The 17,395-nt window shown below is 39.2% G+C and overlaps 1 protein-coding gene across 3 annotated transcripts in view; it reads left to right on the top strand.

Moving 5' to 3' along the window:
* Nucleotides 1-14,655, top strand: part of LOC108069518 (aminopeptidase N) — a 502,889-nt gene extending 488,234 nt beyond the window's left edge. For all 3 annotated transcript variants that reach the window (XM_070214353.1, XM_044392629.1, XM_044392633.2), the window contains one exon: nt 14,373-14,655. In XM_070214353.1, the coding sequence (XP_070070454.1) occupies nt 14,373-14,622 (250 nt within the window). In that variant the 3' untranslated portion in view covers nt 14,623-14,655. The remainder of the gene's footprint in view (nt 1-14,372) is intronic.
* The last annotated feature ends 2,740 nt before the right edge of the window (nt 14,656-17,395 follow it).

Below are 17,395 nucleotides of genomic sequence, written 5' to 3'. Positions count from 1 at the left end.
AAAAGAATACTCACTCGGTGCAGTTCCAGGGATTCCAGATTCAGCGTTTCGATTTATTTCAATTTTGTTTTTAAGTAGTCAAGAATCAAAACGCCTACTTCCTACAAAGTTACAATGAATTTTCTTATATTTGTTTGGGAGCCTTAAGATATAGTGGTCCGATCCGGCTCGCTACGACATATGTACTACCTGCAATAGAAAGAAGACCTTCGGGAAAGTTTCATCGCGATAGCTTTAAAACTGAGAGACTAGTTCGCATAGAAACGGACAGACGGACAGACGGACAGACGGACATGGCTAGATAGACTCGGCTATTGGTGCTGATCAAGAATATATATACTTTATGTGGTCGGAAACGTCTCCTTCACTGCGTTGCAAACATCTGACTGAAATTATAATACCCTCTACAAGGGTATAAAAATTAAACAAGCCCATATTAGACTGCGCTACCCGGTGGAATTCCACGTATTTAATGTGCGACCGAGTTCTTACACTAAAAGAATTTTGTCTAAAAAGCTCAAATGACATAAAAGAATTTCATTTAAAAAACACCGAATGGGACGCAGTGAACCTTTTGTGTGATTTGCTGAAATATCTTTATGAGTTCTCTTTAAAACTTCAGAAACTGGATTTGTTGCTAAGTGACTTATATTTCCAGTGGTTTTCTCTTCGCTCTTAGACATTAAAATCGTCCTCTAAATATAGTGTAGCATTGTCAAAATGCTTAGAAAAGCGATCACACATATTGAATTCAGTTCCTATAATATCATCCGTTTTCCTTGACCCTAGATATCAAGTAGTATTATTAAGGGCCGGTTTCTCGAGTCCCTGTCAATGTCCCTGATAGCTATCTGTTCGAGAAACTTAAAGGCACACCTACGTGAAATATATCAAAGTCAACTTGCCTTGGGTGATGATGCCTCTGCTGCCTCTGCTGCCTCTGCTTTCTCTGCATGTTCAATAGATGAATGAATGATGATGGACGTTGATGCACTACGAGAAGTACAAACAAGTGGCCCAACGACACCAAGCACGTGTTTGTTACGCGCGGGGTCCTTTTGTAAATTTGGGCAAAAACGCGAGTTCGCGAGGAAGAATACTGTTTGGACTGCATATTGTCAACACGAGAACTTGCAGTGTAGCTGACGTCACACTGTAAGCTCTCTAGTTACAGACATTCTTCTTTGCCCTTTATTCGTAGTCTTGTTCGAAAGATCGAACCATATCACAGTTAATTTGGTCATATGCACATACATAATTTGGAGAGCTGCAGCTTCGGTAAATGAAATGTAAAACCGACAATTTAGTCTGCGAGCGAGAGTCAATACATTCAGAAGCACCCTCTGTGCTCTTATCTTTTATACTTTTTTACATAACCTAATTAAATCCAACGCACATTTTTGGAACCTTTCGTCTTCTTATTTGGGACCCTGGGCAACAGACCGCTACTCCGAGGAACTTCTAACGCCGCCACAGGTGGACAATCACTCTGTGCGCCGCATCATATTTTGCTGAAGATTGGGGCTCCGTCGGTACGCAGCCACAGCCAACACATTTTGGTGCCGAAACCCGGGAAGACTTCTCTTGGACTGAGTGGAATATCTGTGGGTCACTACTTGGACTACGCTGGAGCGCGAAGAGGTTATTGTAGAAGGTTAGTGCACTGTGTTTTGTTGTGAGAAAGAGGGTCAAGGTCATGGCTGAGACATTTGAGGAATTAATTGCGGAGCAATCAGCTTTGATTGATTCTGTACGCCGCATGTTAGAGAACTTTCGGAAAGCTGGCACTAATAAGTCGGAAGCACATATGGAGACTAGATTAGAATCTCTGGCCAATATTCGCATGGAGTTCCGAGAGAACCATCGAAAATTGGTGCGTGCGGATGACGAGTTGGTTCAGCACGATTATATGGAGGCAGACCTTGAAGGAAAGTTCCAAGAAGCGTATATTGATAGTGTGGCGCAGATTAGAACTGACCTAAATGAGACTAACCCAGCGGGAATGTGAGAAGTTGGTTTTTGTGTTCTTGAAATCCTGTTCCTTTTTGCAGGCGGCGGTGTGGGGTTAGATAATTTCTGAGCGTTAAATGGGGGTGGGTTTCTGAGTAGCATCAATATCAGGCCACTTATGCGCTGTGTGATTTCTGTGGCACCACGATTATAATATTTTTGAACAAAAAAATCACCAAATTCAAAAATTCTATGATTTGCACCAAAACCAAGAGACTTGTTCTCACATTTATTTTTAATTTTTAGTAATTTTAAAATTCGTAGAAAATATATGAATAATTGTTAATCAAAAAAATTAAACTATATAACATTATTATCATAATGTCTATAATGATAATATTAATTTATTTTACTCAACATTTTTCAAATAATAATAAGGATGAATGTGGGATTCAACCAAATTATAGAGAAAAGCCACGGTAAGACGATTAAAATATTTGATCACATTTATCAAGGAATTACATTAAATTACAAAGAAAACTATTGTTGTTTTTTACATTTTTAAACATTTTCTGTGAAATAAAATAATTTGATCGTCAGATCGTGGCCTAAGCCATTTTTAAGTGTTGTTAAAATATAAAAATTCGTGTTGGTGGTATTGATAACACGAAAAATGCCTAATATACCTATAATATACGTAACCTTTAATGATTACGGTCCCTGAAAAGTATTGTTTAAATATTTATTCGGCGCCAAAGTGTGACCCAACTTTACAACGAAATTTACCTCACATTTATCTGCATTTTGTATGGTATTATCAAGAATATAATGCAGGGTCACATCATTTTTAAATTTGTTGGAAAAAGTGAAAAAAAAGTGAAAATAGTTAATTTTAATCTAAACAACAATAAAAAGGTGAGTGATAAAATGAATTTTGTCTTTTTATAACCTTTATTTCAGCGTTACAAAGGTTAGTATCACAGATATTTTCGCCATTAATAAATATACGCCTCCGGATGCTATCTTCAACACAAATACTGCATTTCAGTGACACTTGAAATGTTTTTAATCTTTACCAGTGGTAAATGGTGTGAGGTGTTCATTAAATGGTTGTATAAATAGTACTTCAGTACGAACTTAGTTGTTTAACTTAATCAAAATATTACATTTATTTCAGCCAGCCCGACTGAGACTTCTTGGGACCAGAAGTGTTGCGCCTGCGTTTGTCATATTTTATTTTTTCTTCTCATAGTTTTTGATATAGATACCTGACATAAAACAACTGAACAGAGGGTAAATGATCGGCCATGGCAAACCAGACATAATTTCTGGAGAGATCCTTTAATTTTGTGCGGAGACCTAATAATGGTAATTACTCTTATTATTATTCCTGGTCTTACATTCATATCTAAATTATGTTTGATATTTTCAGAAGACAGACAAGAAATGGATATCTAAGTACTGCATTCGGCCAAGCAAAACCCGGGAATGCTTCAGGCATTACAAATTTTTAGTTCCAATGCTTCGATTGTAAATATTATTAATAAATACACAAACAAATATTACAAAAAACATGATTTTTATTGTGGAAAATCCGATACTGCAAAGCAGTGCAAAACCAAAACTGCGAGGGTCTGGAAAAACCAAAACTGGGAGGGTGTAGAAAAACAGATATTGCAAGTGGAGGAAAACCATAACTGGGTACGTGTGGAAAATCTATAATGCGGGAAGTCGAAAAACCAGTGGATTTTGTCCTGCATTCTTCTGCCAGAGATCCAGATAGAAACCTCATTTCCCCCTTACTTTTTGTGTCACCCCCGTGTATTTTGAAACCAGAGATGGAAGAAATGTAAGGGGTGAATGAGGTTTAGTCCCTTCCGCTTCTATGGAGAAACCTCTTGAAAATATGTTATTTTCCAGAGGAATTTTCCCGGTGGGAAGGATCGACTTCTTGCGTCAACAGGAATTAACAATCTTGATTTGCAGGATGGGCATCGCAACGCGCCATCGTCAGGGTTTATAGCACCAGACCAAACCACGATCGATGAGGTTAAACTTCCAACGGTTAAATTGCCTATATTTAGCGGTGAATTTGTAGATTGGCCGGCATTTAAGGAAATATTTGAAGCGCGAGTGCATAATAGCCCTAGACTCACTGATCTACATCGATTCCATTACCTCAAAGATTCTTTGTCAGGGGAAGCCATCAAAGATATTCAACATCTAACACTGATCGAAACAAATTATCCTGTAGCTTGGAAAATGTTATTAAACTTATATGATAATAAGCGTGTTCTGTTTCAACATTATATGCAGGTATTAGAGCAACAGCCCATGGTGCAGAGCGATGACCCTGTTTCGCTTAAGGGGTTTTTACAAACTTGTCGTTCTTGTATTAAATCATTGGAAAAGGTTGGCGTTAACCTTTTCGATCAAAGTCATGTCATAGTTTACTTGGTGACGAAGAAACTACCTGCGGAGCTGCGGTTGGACTGGGAAAAATCCCTGGCTACTTCACAGGAGTTACCAACATTCGAACAATTATCCGCGCATCTCGATGGACAATACAGGACTATGCTTACGTCCGCCAGTGGCGAGAGGACAACATTGTCTAACAAGGATCGAAAGGGAGCATCGGGATCGTCTGAGAAGCGCCGAGATGTGAAATCCTCCTTTGTCGCCCGATCGGAGCAGAAATGTGCCATATGTTGCAAGAACGGTCATTCTGTTCAAGATTGCAAAGTTTTCGAAAGCATGCATCTAACAGCACGGAGGGAAGCTGTTATGAAGCAACGTTTGTGCTTCAACTGTTTGGGGAATAACCATAACTCACGAAGATGTAAACTTAAAAACAATTGTTCGATTTGCGCAGATCGGCATCACACGCTCATACATTTGGATCGGGTTCGGCTGACTAAAGAGCCAAATGAGCAGGTTCAACAAGTTACTTCCAACGCAATTAGCGGGACTTCGAGTGCAACTGGGACTAGTTATGAAGTGCTATTGCCAACAGCGCTAGTTCGGATCCAGTCCGCAGAAGGGTTCATACTACAGTTCCGAGCATTTCTGGACCAAGGATCGCAAGCTTCGTTTGTATCGGAAAACGTAGTTCAGAAGTTGGGACTAACTCGTCAAAAGGCATACATTAAGGTTAATGGACTGGCCAACGCACTAGTTACCGAAGCGTCTTCTTCCGTTCGTTTATGTTTTGGATCAAGGTTTGAGCCACAGGCAAGGTATAGTGTGACTGCGTATGTGTTACCAAAGGTGAGTAAGCGCATGCCAAATCGTCGCTTATCTGTGGAAAAATGGTCTCAATTTCAACAGCTTTGCCTGGCTGATCCTAATTATTTTGTTCCACAAGGTGTGGACATATTGTTGGGGAGTGATATCTATGATGAATTAATGCTAAGTGAAATACATCGCGGACCGGATGGCTGGCCTATTGCTCAAAGCACACGACTTGGATTTATTATATCAGGAAAAGTTAAGGAACCCAACACAAGGGTCACGGTGCATACGGTGACAGTAATCAAGGACGAATCATCTGCGGAATTAGAAGGATTACTTCGCAGATTCTGGGAATTTGAGCAGTTGGATGAGGCAGCAGAAGTTTTGTCGAAGGAAGATTTGTGGTGTGAGGAACATTTTGTTAATACACATGTGCGGTTACCTTCAGGGAAATATCAAGTGCGATTGCCATTTCTATCCACTTTGGATCCCCAGTTAGTAATTGGGTCGTCGCGTCAAGGTGCTTTGAAACGGTTGTGCCATTTGGACAAGCGTTTACGCAACGATGCCAACCTGAAGGAGGTGTATTCCAAAACAATAAAGGAATATTTGGAGTTGGGGCAAATGGAAAAGGTTGTTACACAAGCTGGGCAAACGGAAGAAACAGGCTACCCGGGGGGAGCCACACATTGTTATTTACCTCACCACCCAGTAATCAAGGAATCGTCAACGACTACCAAGGTGCGCGTCGTCTTTGACGGATCGATGAAGACGAGCAATGGGAAATCTTTGAATGAAATCTTAGCAATAGGGCCCAAACTACACATGGAGCTCCCAGCAATACTGATAAACTGGAGAGCAATAAGGTTTGCATTCCTTGCGGACGTGGAAAAAATGTATAGATGTATTAATATACATAAGAAGGATGCTCAATTTCAAAGAATTTTGTGGAAACCGGACAACACTGTCCAGGTAGAGGAATACGCCTGCTGCACGGTCATGTTTGGCACGAGCTGTGCTCCGTATCTGGCCATTAGAGTTATGCAGCAGTTAGCCGAAGATGAAGAGCATAACTACCCGCTGGCAGCCAATGTACTTAAACGTCAGATGTACGTGGACGACGTTTTATCTGGAGCAAATAGTATTTCCGATGCAAAGGAACTGCAAGCTCAAGTTAGAGGAATGATGAGAAGCGGATCTTTTGAGTTGCGAAAATGGGCCAGCAACTGTCCTCAACTGTTAGAAGGAATACCTCTAGAACATCGGGAAACCAAAGAGCCTCTAAATTTTCAAGGTGACGAGACGATTAGAGCATTAGGATTATATTGGAAACCCAATGAAGATGAGTTTCGATTTCAACTTAATTTTGATCTCCCAGCAGGTACACCAACAAAGAGAAAGATGCTTTCGACGATTGCGAGGTTATTCGACCCAATGGGATGGTTGAGCCCAATCACCGTTGTTGGAAAGCGAATGGTGCAAGCCCTGTGGAAGACAAAACTTAGTTGGGACGACCACGTACCATTGAAACTTCAAAAGGAATGGCAGAAATTCATTCAGGAGCTGCCAAACTTGTCTAAGATTCATATACCACGCTACATTGCTTGGGGAATGTCAAAGGGAACTCCACAGTTACACATATTCTGCGACGCGTCAGGATACGCGTACGGTGCGGCGGCTTACTTACGAATTCCGATAGGAGAGAACGCCTTTCATACGGAACTAATTTTAGCGAAATGCAAGGTAGCGCCTATCAAGCCGCAGCTTACGATTCCAAGAGCGGAATTGTGTGCAGCAGTCATTGCTGCGAAAATATTTAAGTATTTAAAGGATCACTTAACTATTCATATTGATTTTGCAGAGACTGTCTTTTGGTCAGATTCGATGATCGTTTTGAGCTGGATCCAAGGAGGTGCTGCGAGGTGGAAGGTTTTCGTTGCCAACCGCATCAGCAAAATTTTGGAGCTATGCGATGGGAAACAATGGCGACATATAGCATCTGAGGATAATCCAGCCGATCTTCTAAGTCGGGGAATCAGTGTTACTAAATTAGCATCGTGCCAATTATGGTGGAATGGACCGCCGTGGCTGAGATTTAAAGATTGTGAGTGGCCATCGACAAAACTAGATCCTGGAACCGATATCCGAGTCACCAGCGAACAGAAGCAGATGCACTGCAACGCTATTTCTGTGGAGAAAGAGAACGGATCCGATATATTAGGAAGGTTTTCATCGTATACAGTGCTCATTCGCATCCTGGCATATGTTCATCGATTTATAAGGAATTGCAAGATATCGAAATCTGCTCGAATAGTAGATTCTCTCACGGTAAGCGAGCTTTCTGAAGGGTTTTTGTGTGCGGTTCGTTTGTGCCAAAAGGAAGGCTTTGCAGGCGATTGGAAACTATTGTCGGAAGGGAAAATGTTACATAAGCAAAGTCCGCTGTTACCTCTCAATCCTTATTTTGATGAATCGGAAAGAATCATTCGCCTTGGAGGACGCTTGAGGGACGCACTGCTGCCGATGGCGGAAAAACACCCATACATTCTACCTTATCAGCATTCATTTACAAGCTTGGTCATTCGTTATAGCCATGTCAGTACCTTACATGGAGGTGCGGCCCTTACACTCAATCATATCAGGAAAAAATGTTGGATCATCAACGGACGTAACGCCGTACGAAGAGAAATCCATAAATGTATTGTTTGCTATAAATTTAACCCTAATATTACATGCCAAAAGATGGGTAATCTTCCACCGGCCAGGATTCGGCCACAGAAGGCTTTTACGTCAGTTGGGATTGACTACGCTGGACCGTTCAACATATCGCCATCTAAAGGAAGAGGACGGACTTCGGTTAAAGGCTATATAGCGGTTTTTGTATGTCTTGTAACAAAGGCTATCCACCTAGAACCAGTGGGGGATTTGACATCGGACGCATTTCTTGGAGCACTTCACCGATTCATTGGCCGACGTGGAAAATGTGTTCATATTTATAGCGACTGTGGCACAAATTTCGTCGGGGCAAATCGGAAGCTGCAAGCAGACAAGTTGGCATACAAGTTGTACATCGAAAAAACGATTCTAGGTAGACTCACAGATGACGGGATTACGTGGCATTTTAACCCTCCCTCCGCTCCACATTTTGGAGGTCTATGGGAGGCGGGCGTTAAGTCAATGAAACACCACTTAAAAAGGACAGTTGGTGATCGTACGCTCACATACGAGGAATTGGCCACCGTATTAGCTCAAATTGAAGCGTGCTTAAACTCTCGTCCGTTGTGCCCGCTAAGCAATGACCCGGAAGATTTGATGGTCCTAACTCCAGGCCATTTCTTAGTTGGGGATGCTCTACTCGCTATGCCAACAGAACAAGCCGATAAACTAAGTGCCAACGAGAGATGGAGGAACTGTCAGCACTTAGTTCAGCAATTTTGGAAGCGTTGGTCCTCGGATTATCTATCACGCTTGCAGCGGAGACCGAAATGGTTAGAAAATAGGCGTAACTTGCAGGCTGGCGATCTAGTACTCATTAAAGATGAACGTTTGCCGTCTAATCTATGGGCTCTTGGTCGAATTACTGAAACTCATTGCGGCCAAGACGTTTTGGTTCGAGTGGTTAAACTCCAGTCTCAGAGTGGTATTATTAAACGGCCAGTAGCAAAATTGTGCCCATTACCCATACAAGATAATTGGTTAAATCGTGACCTTGACCCTCCACAACAATTCTAAGTTGCATTATCTTTTTAGCGTCCAACCTCCAACCTACCGAAGACGTTGAAGAAGCAGTTAATAATATTCTAATAATATCATTAGGGGGGAGAATGTTTGGACTGCATATTGTCAACACGAGAACTTGCAGTGTAGCTGACGTCACACTGTAAGCTCTCTAGTTACAGACATTCTTCTTTGCCCTTTATTCGTAGTCTTGTTCGAAAGATCGAACCATATCACAGTTAATTTGGTCATATGCACATACATAATTTGGAGAGCTGCAGCTTCGGTAAATGAAATGTAAAACCGACAATTTAGTCTGCGAGCGAGAGTCAATACATTCAGAAGCACCCTCTGTGCTCTTATCTTTTATACTTTTTTACATAACCTAATTAAATCCAACGCACATTTTTGGAACCTTTCGTCTTCTTATTTGGGACCCTGGGCAACAGACCGCTACTCCGAGGAACTTCTAACGCCGCCACAGGTGGACAATCACTCTGTGCGCCGCATCATATTTTGCTGAAGATTGGGGCTCCGTCGGTACGCAGCCACAGCCAACACAAATACATAAAACCAATTAAGACGGGACAAATAATGAAAAAAACATGCAGTTAGGAGTGAAGCAAATGAGTTAAAATATTAGTTTTTAATACCGGGATGATAAAGAAAGTTATAGTATAAATTAATAAATTAAGAGGATGATAATTACGTGTTAGTCTAACGGGAACATTAAAAGTTAGGCGGCTAACAAGTTCTACAGAATCAATATCACCTCTTATAAGATTATGCATAAAAATGGTACCAAGCATTTTTCTACGATTTGCCAGTGTCGGTAAATTAAGCAATAATAATCTACTCTGGTAGGAAGGTAGCCTTACGTTTTGATCCCAGTTCAAACTACGAAGGGCAAAAAGGAGAAATTTTTTTGTACCGACTCTATACGGTCAATGTGGACTTGGTATTGTGGGCTCCAAACTGAAGAACATTATTCCAATATAGGACGGACAAGGAAGGTAAATAATAATTTGGTTATATAAGGGTCATCAAATTCTTTTGACCAACGCTTTATAAACCCAAGAACACTCATAGCTTTATTGACTGTCGACATTATGTGGCAGTCAAATTTAAGCTTCGGGTCCAGAAGAACGCCTAAATCATTTACTGAATATATACGGTCAAGTGGCAAGTTCTGAAGCAAATAACTTATAAACGTAGGAGTACCCCTATGAAAGGTCATTACGTTACATTTCAGGCAGTTCAAATTTAAGAGGTTATACTCACACCATACTTGAAAATTATCAATGTCTGATTGTAAGCCGAAACCAGACTCTATATTATTGTATGTCAAACAAAGCTTAACATCATCAGCATACATTAGTTCGCGAGAATTTGTTATGATAGAGGGAAGATCGTTAATAAACAAAGTAAACAGCAAAGGGCCTAGATGACTACCCTGGGGCACTCCGGATGTCACGCGGATCATTTTAGAAACAGCGTTCTTAAATATAACCCTCTGAGTCCTCCCATTCAAATAGCTTGAAATCCAAGTTAATAGATTACATGGAAACCCAAGCAAATCTAATTTGAATAAAAGAAGAGAGTGGTTAACAGAGTCAAAGGCTTTACTGAAATCTGTATATACAACGTCAGTCTGCATTTTATTGTTAAATCCATTTATTACAATTGATGACAATTCAAGTAGGTTGGTGGTAGTCGATCTTCGCTTAACAAAACCGTGCTGACACGGTGATATTAGCGAGGAACATAAATGTTGCAAATGAGAAGTGATAATACGTTCAAAGGCTTTTGGAATTGCCGACAATTTAGAAATACCTCTATAATTCTGGGCATTTGCCTTCGCACCCTTTTTGTGAAGTGGAATAATAAAAGAATCCTTCCAGATAGTTGGAAAAACTGATGATGAAATAGACAATTGAAAAAGTTGAAGAATAGGTTTGCAAATGGTTGATGCACAAAACTTAAGCACACACCCAGGAAGTCCATCCGGACCGAGAGAGTAAGTTGGCGTTGTTGTTTAGTATCCTAAAACATCGTTTTGAGATAAACTGACAAACAGAATACAATTTTCATCTTCTGTGTTTAAACACATAGGTATAAAAACTCAAAAGACCGTTTTTGTTCACCGTTCAGTTCAAACGGTCTTTGATCAACCGAAACCGTTTTGAAACAAAACAAGAAAGGAAGCTACCTTCGGCTAGCCGAAGCTTATATACCCTTGTAGATAAAAGAATACTCACTCGGTGCAGTTCCAGGGATTCCAGATTCAGCGTTTCGATTTATTTCAATTTTGTTTTTAAGTAGTCAAGAATCAAAACGCCTACTTCCTACAAAGTTACAATGAATTTTCTTATATTTGATTGGGAGCCTTAAGATATAGTGGTCCGATCCGGCTGGCTCCGACATATGTACTACCTGCAATAGAAAGAAGACCTTCGGGAAAGTTTCATCGCGATAGCTTTAAAACTGAGAGACTAGTTCGCATAGAAACGGACAGACGGACAGACGGACAGACGGACAGACGGACATGGCTAGATAGACTCGGCTATTGGTGCTGATCAAGAATATATATACTTTATGTGGTCGGAAACGTCTCCTTCACTGCGTTGCAAACATCTGACTGAAATTATAATACCCTCTACAAGGGTATAAAAATCGATTACTGGTTGAGCAAAGACCGAAAACCTTTTGAAAGAAAATAAACAGTTTCTATGTGACTATTTGCTCAAAGGGTCCCGAAGTGAGAGGTATTTTGAGACAGCTAGAAATAGTCAACTGTTTTTTACATGCTCTGTTTTCTTAAATTCTTAGTATCTCCACATTTATTTTTCGATCGTATATGTAAAACAGGTGGTACACAGGTCAAAACTGTGGGGAGACAACAGTTCTTACCAGGGCGAATGCTACCATCGCACAGTGGTTGATTTCATAGGCTAAAAATAAAAAAACAAAAATCTGAAATTGCATATTTTTTTCTAAAAAATATTTCATAACAGACCAATAAATCGAACGGTAAATTAATTTTTGGTCTCACGTACACGCTACGAATAGCGAGAGAAGTGAGACAAAAAAACACGTGCACGTTACAGAGAACGCTGCCCCAAAATAAGCTTCCACTAAAAAATTAATTTCTATTACTAAATCGTGTCAAATCGTCGGCATGTAAAAGGTATATTGAATGTTAAGGTATGTCCTATAAAACTGAGTAATTTTTATGTTATTATGTGTTGTGTTATTGTTTTAAAATTATTGTTTTAGCAGTGACCTGGTGAGTGGCGCTTTTTTTTTTGTATACATCGATTTCAGATAAAGAAAAAGTTGTGAATCCCTTCTTACCCTTTGATGAAACTAATTTCTAAATATTAGTGAATGTTTTCTTAGTCTATGTTGTAAATTTGAGCTGCAACTTTTTGCAACTTTCTGAGTTATACGCTCTTTTGTATTCGTGCATATTTTTTTTCGTCATATTGTTTTGTGCTTTGAAATCTTAATTGCTCAATTGTGAAGTTTTAAATTGAAGATTTTATTTTTTTTAAAGCTAGTATATATATTGTGAACCAATAAAAATAAAATTTAAATAAAATATCTTTTATTAATAAGAGATTTCCTTACCCTAATGTATGCAATTAAATTTAAGTCTTAAAATGTTGTTTTCTAATATTTACGGACTTTAACGTATGGTTTTTTAATTTATTTTTATTTTATTTATAAAATTGGGTCTATATGGCAGTACACAAATTTTCAGCCCAATATTCCAACTGGAAGTATTTTTGGCCGCCTCTACCATACTAGATCAACCAGTGTGCATCGGCGGGCACGGGGAGGAGCAATCCCATATTCTACTCTTGGACGTTGATGCATTATGGTCAGTACAAACAAGTGGCCCTTATGACACCAAGCAAAGCTTGTTACGAGCGGAGCCCTAAACCGTATTGGGCAAGTAAGCGGAATCGCGGACATGGAGAAAATACGATCTAACAATAGACAGTTTAAAATACATGCTTACAAAGAATTTATAAATTATTTGAAGACAGAAAATACATAAGTTTATTATAATTAGTAGCATTGGGGGTATCAAACAGTAAGATGTGGCACAGTGAATTATAGTCGTCACACAGAACACGAAAAGGATCATGCAGGGCATAATTAGATCTACATATTGGCAGGGACAACGGACGAAAACGGCGAACTGTTCTACAGGGTACATTCCAGTTAAGTGAACTAAGAAGGAAAGGGGAGTCGACATCACCATTAATAAGTTTATGTAAGAACATAACTCCATGACACTTTCTACGATACGATGATAAACAGCAAAAGAATTGTTTTTAAAACATTGTTTTGAATGGTTAATTTCTTAAATATTTAAAAAATCGGATATTTTTATCATATAGCTGCCATAGGAACGGTCGAAAAATTAAATGAAAATTATAAGGAAAAAAATTATATCTTTGTTGATTTTTATTACATTCTCTTCTCCGTCCGTCTGTCCGTCCGGTTCTACGCAAACTAGTCTCTCAGTTTTCAAGCTATCGGGATAACACTTTCCCAAAAGTCTTCTTTCTATTGCAGGTAGTATATAAGTCGGAACGAGCCGGATCGGACAACTATATCATATAGCTCTCATAGGAACAATCGGGAAAAAAAATGTAAAAAAATTATATCTTGGGTGTTTTTGAACCTATAACATCCTACTTTTGGAAATGTCATTTTTTATCTAATTCTGAATTTCGAATAAAATTTTTTCAAAATCGGACGACTATATCATATAGCTGCCATAGGAACGATCGGAAAATTAATAGGAATATAATAGGAAATAAATTATTGCTTCGTTGGTCTTTATTTTATTCTCTTTTACTCTAGGATATAACTCTTTTCAAATATTTTCAAATTTCGATTTTAATTTTATCAAAATCGAACTACTATATCATATAGCTGCCATTGAAACGAACGCAAAATTAATGAGAAATAATAGGAAAATTAACATTTTTGCGATTTGTAAATTAATAGGAATTATCTGCAAGGGCCAGCCGAAGCTAGCTTCCTTTCTTGTTCATTATAAAGCAGGCATTTCGATTTCTGACATTTTAAAACCCAAATCAAAAAAATGGCCAATATGCATTTGATATACCTAAACGGGACTCATCGAGATAAAGCGTTTGAAGCTCTCAAAGATAGTATCCATTTTAACTGCAAGGGGATACTTCGGCCTGCCGAAGTTAACTTCCTTTCTTGTTTTTAAGAAATTTTTTATTTATTTTAAAAATCTCTTTAATTTTTAGTAATTGAAAATAATCTATTAAGGACAATAAAACTTGTTGCCTCACTCGTTCTTATTGAACTTTTCAGAAAGTAGTTGGACGATACATAAATTTATTTAAAACGAAACAAAATTTCAATATCTCCTGCTCATGTTGTGGAGAATAAGATGGACTTATAAAAATTATGTTTCTTTCAAGGTTTCAAAATACATCTCTTTGGGTGAAGCTAATTACATCTGCGACAGGAATGTTTTCTACTCAAGAAGGATACGATATGGCCAAAACATTCTATGATAAACACAATGGACAGTTTGGCAGTGCACAGCACCTTATAGAGAGATCACTGCGAAATATCAAAGACGAAGTCCGTTGGAGTGAACAAAATTTGCCCGTCATAGAACAGTGGATTGACAATTTTTTGACTCACACCCAAAAGACAAATGCTTAATTGCATTTACAGAATATATCCAATGTAATGTTTACTCGGAAATAAATTTCCATTTTATTTTTAATGAATATGTAGGTGAAGGCTGCTGCAAAAGTAAGTTTTTGTTAGAAAATGAACACCAAATTCTTACAGGGGTAAGGTAATTGCAATAAGTTTCTGTTCTTAGTAAAAACAAGAAGGGAAGCTACCTTCGGCCAGCCGAAGCTTATATACCCTTGTAGATTAAAGAATGCTTACTCGGTGCAGTTCCAGGGATCCAGATTCAGCGTTTCTATTTATTTAAATTTAGTTTTTAAGTAGTCAAGAATCAAAACGCCTACTACAAAGTTACAATGAATTTTCTTATATTTGTTTGAATATTCCTATGGGAGCCTTAAGATATAGTGGTCCGATCCGACTCGCTTCGACATATGTACTACCTGCAATAGAAAGAAGACTTTCGGGAAAGTTTCATCGCGATAGCTTTAAAACTGAGAGACTAGTTCGCATAGAAACGGACAGACGGACAGACGGACATGGCTAGATGGACTCGGCTATTGGTGCTGATCAAGAATATATATACTTTATGTGGTCGGAAACGTCTCCTTCACTGCGTTGCAAACATCTGACTGAAATTATAATACCCTCTACAAGGGTATAAAAATAAATCAGTCCTTAAGGGCAAGCTGGTAACATCTTTTTTGGAGAAAAAAATAAGTATGTCGGGGAGGACCGAACTTGCCCCGTGAACGGAAGAGCAGATTTCAAGAGCAGATTTCTTTCACGGTCTTTATTCTCAACTTTCTGTTGTCTTAACTTAACATTGTTTCCTTCCTTAAGGTTTAAGTTGGTATTAACTTAACAAAACTTTTCAGTATACAGTCATAAATAAAACATAAATGTAATAGGAATTCACAAAACAAATATATTTTCTTTTGCATTTGTTTCTTACACCTCTTTCTCTTCAACCGTCTTTCAACTTTTCAACCATAACTCCATCTCTTTCTCATGCTCATGTTGCACACCTTGCAACGCACAATCTGCGTCATGGTCCCACTGGACCCAAATAGCCCCCGGCATACAGTTACTGCGGAGCTAACTGCATGGTGCGGTTATAGCCTTGTAAATGTTTTACACTGAGTCTATGGTATCTACGAGTGCCTTTTCTATATTCTGTAGTGCATTCGATCTTACATTGTCGATATCTATTTCTATTTCTTCTACCAACGGAATCATGCCCATTGGTCTAGCTTCGAGGTTCGAGTTCGAGGTAGAGTATAGGAAGGGAAGTAGCATGGCACATGTAGATTTCCTCTCACGCAATCCATTACCAATTGTTAAGCAGACTAAAAAAACAACAAAAGTGCGAATAGATCTAGCAAATATATCCGACGACTGGCTGATTGCTGAACAGCATCGAGATTCCGAAATTTCCGAACTAGTATCAAAGCTGTAAGACAGTGAACTAAAGTTAGAAGATGCAAAAACGTATGAGTTGCGATCTATCTGTATGTTATACCGGAAAATACAAAGAAATGGAAGAAATCGATGTCTGCCGGTAATCCCACGAGCGTTTAATTCAGGGGTGCTTATTCCTTTGGCACACGAGCACAATTGTTTTTGAAATAGCACTAAGCATACGGCAGTGCACTCGCAATGCTTGCCTATGCACACCCCGAGTCCTCTTTGTGTCGATGTCCTTAATAGATAAGAGCGAGCCAAGCCAACAACAAATTCCATTGATGTTTTTTTTTCTCCTCAACTCACAATGCAAAGTGTTGTTGTCTTTTTCATGACTGTGTGTGACTTGTTACTCGCGTGCGTGTGTTTTTCCTTTAATGGTGTTTGTAACTGCACTGCCATAAGGCAGTTTTGAGCACCCCTGGTTTAAATGGTCCGTAATCAATCACGTGCATGAGGCACTAATGCACTTGGGCTGGGAGAAGACTTTAGACAAGCTATGCACACATGGTTTCCGAGTATGTCTAAATACGTACGAAAATTTGTAGACAATTGCATCACATGCAAACTTTCCAAATCAACTTCGGGAAAGGCGCAGGTAAAACTCCATCCCATACCAAAAGTCAGTGTACATTGGCATACAGTGCACATAGACATCAGTGGCAAGCTGAGTGGTAAGAATGACGTTAAAGAATATGTAATAGTGCAAATAGATGCCTTCACTACATACGTTCATTTGCATCACTCCCTTGGCCTTAAAATCAACTATCTGTATGTTTGGGGTACCAAGTCAAATAATTGCCGACCAGGGCCGCAGTCTTGCCAGTAACGATGTTAGGCAGTTCTGTGCTACACAAAAAATAGACTTAATAATGGACAGGTGGAGCGTGTAATGAGTACCATGACAGCGGTAGAGACAAGTGAGCGATCCTGGCAAGAAGCCTTAAAGGAGGTTCAGTTAGCAATGAATTGCAAGGCCAATAGAGTTACGAAGATAAGTCCATTAGAACGTTTAATTGGTAAGGAAGCTAGACCAATGAGCATGATGTCGTTGGTAGAAGAAATAGAAATAGATATCGACAATGTAAGATCGAATGCACTACAGAATATAGAAAAGGCACTCGTAGATACTATAGACTCAGTGTAAAACATTTACAAGGCTATAACCGCACCATGCAGTTAGCTCCGCAGTAACTGTATGCCGGGGGCTATTTGGGTCCAGTGGGACCATGACGCAGATTGTGCGTTGCAAGGTGTGCAACATGTGCATGAGAAAGAGATGGAGTTATGGTTGAAAAGTTGAAAGCCGGTTGAAGAGAAAGAGGTGTAAGAA

This window comes from Drosophila takahashii, chromosome 3L (assembly GCF_030179915.1).
Source record: "Drosophila takahashii strain IR98-3 E-12201 chromosome 3L, DtakHiC1v2, whole genome shotgun sequence".
Lineage (NCBI taxonomy): Eukaryota > Metazoa > Arthropoda > Insecta > Diptera > Drosophilidae > Drosophila > Drosophila takahashii.
Note: the sequence above shows the minus strand (reverse complement) of the source record. Positions and strands in the feature narration are given on the sequence as shown.